The sequence below is a fragment of the Patiria miniata genome, unplaced genomic scaffold (assembly GCF_015706575.1).
Source record: "Patiria miniata isolate m_02_andy unplaced genomic scaffold, ASM1570657v1 HiC_scaffold_3, whole genome shotgun sequence".
Classification (NCBI taxonomy): domain Eukaryota; kingdom Metazoa; phylum Echinodermata; class Asteroidea; order Valvatida; family Asterinidae; genus Patiria; species Patiria miniata.
The window spans coordinates 5561931-5563806 of record NW_024037069.1 but is presented as its reverse complement, the minus strand read 5'-3'; the positions used below and the strand labels follow the sequence as shown (position 1 = coordinate 5563806).

General features: G+C 42.9%; 1 protein-coding gene across 1 annotated transcript; it reads left to right on the top strand.

Moving 5' to 3' along the window:
* Positions 1–892: 892 nt before the first annotated feature.
* LOC119738363 (beta-4C adrenergic receptor-like) lies at positions 893–1876 on the top strand. Its single transcript, XM_038213233.1, has one exon. The coding sequence runs from the start codon at positions 893–895 to the stop codon at positions 1874–1876; it is 984 nt and encodes a 327-aa protein (XP_038069161.1).

Here is a 1876-nt window from a genome sequence, read left to right as displayed (position 1 = left end):
CTTACTGAATAAGGCCAAGCAGGTTGGTTTAAAAGTGATTAAATGCTGCCACTCAATATGACAGTATTCTACATCAACCAGAATGCAAGGGAGTACCAAGCAGTTGTCTGCAATACAAAGACTGGCCAACTATCGCATACTTTATCAAATATAGGGATACAAAACAGCACGCTATCTGTAAATGTCAAAGAAATCGATTCCTGACAGAACGTTTGAGAACAGAACAAAAAGAGATTGGCACTATAAAAGCATTTCACCAGGCACATAATGTTTTCCACATCAAAAGCTTCCAATTTTAACAAGCAATAATGTCTCGTCTCATTTGACTTTTAATATGCAATAGTTGAGGACCAGTCGTCGTGTTGTGACAATAAACACAAATGAGACTGGCAACTGGTATGAATGCATCGTAAAGGGAAATTCAAAGGTAATGGCATTTTGCAGGAAATTTACGGCAGAACGAAAATGCATCCCACAGTTGCTTCAATGTTATATGACTGTGCCGCAAGCGATGACAACATTATGTGTCAATAAAAATGAAAGAATATCAAGGAGCCAAGCTGAGTCCTACACAGCACAGAGACTGGCCAATCAGCACTGACCTTTGGTTATATGCACAGTACCTCTATGCATGATAAGGACGAGGCACACCCATTTAATTTTCTTCAAGAGATAAAAGCCTACGAACAGAAATCTCTACATGCAATTTACCACTGACAATATGCGACGCTTTTCTGACTACATCTAATCGTATTACGTCAAAAAGGGTTAAAAGTAAAAATGAAAGATTTCTGTCAAAGATCAGGTCTGCTGTCTGTGTAATTCATACCCTGGAGCAAAGTGAATGTTCCTACTGAAGGATTAAACCCGACCAAGTAAGATGAGCATCAACATGAATTCTACAGGAACTAGTGAAGACCTGTCTACATTCAATGCATCCACGACCCCCATGACTCAGAACAGAATTGAGTACAACTTCATCCGATGCATCCTGCTCAGTATAACAACAATTCTACTTCTGACCCTCAACCCGCTGTGTCTTGTGGTCCTGAGGCACGTCCGCAGCATCCAGGAAACAACCAAGATATTCCTCAGATCCATGACGGTTGCTGATCTCGGGGTGGGACTCTTCCGGGCTCTCCCAATGACTGTGTTAGTGATTTCTGAGACTGAGCATATCGGTGATGCGCTTTGCAAAGTGCTGTCGTTTGTCGACAGCATCCTACTCTTTAGTCCCCAGATGTCACTCCTGCTGCTAACTGTGGATCGCTACATTTCAGTGGTGCATGCGCTGCGCTACCCATCTCTTGTAACTGTGAAGCGGGCTTGCATTTCTGTCTGTTGCATGTGGGGAGTAGTTGTTTTGATGATAACAGTATACGGATTTACATCACACAGGAAACCTGCATACATCAAATATATCCCAGCGTGTATGTTTCAACCAAATTCCTCTGAGCCATATGTACAAATAGTCTATTCAACCATAGCAGTCGGCACTCTGTTAGTTATTCTCGCAGCATATGCACGACTGTTCATGATATCACGACACCTAGCAAGAGCCATCCAAGTCGAAAACCAGATCGCTCAACCAGGAAACCCTGCCGTGAGGCCAGACAACAAGGCCCTTAAAACAGTCCTCATTATAGTTTTGACTGCATCTGCTGCCAACCTTTTGCCAGTCTGTGCAATACTACTCTTAAAAGGTCCACACCCAATTGCACTCCTGTTCACCTATGTGCTGCCTGTCCTGACAAACAGTTGGCTTAACGTGGTCATCTATTATCTCAGAAACCAAGATTTTCGTCGAATGACCCATGATCTGCTGATATCTAACTACCGATCTTGTAAACGCTGCATGCCATTTGCTGCAAACTGA

What these genes read in the sequence shown, in the direction of transcription:
- LOC119738363 (XM_038213233.1), top strand. Translation starts at nt 893, where the DNA reads ATGAATTCTACAGGAACTAGTGAAGACCTGTCTACATTCAATGCATCC.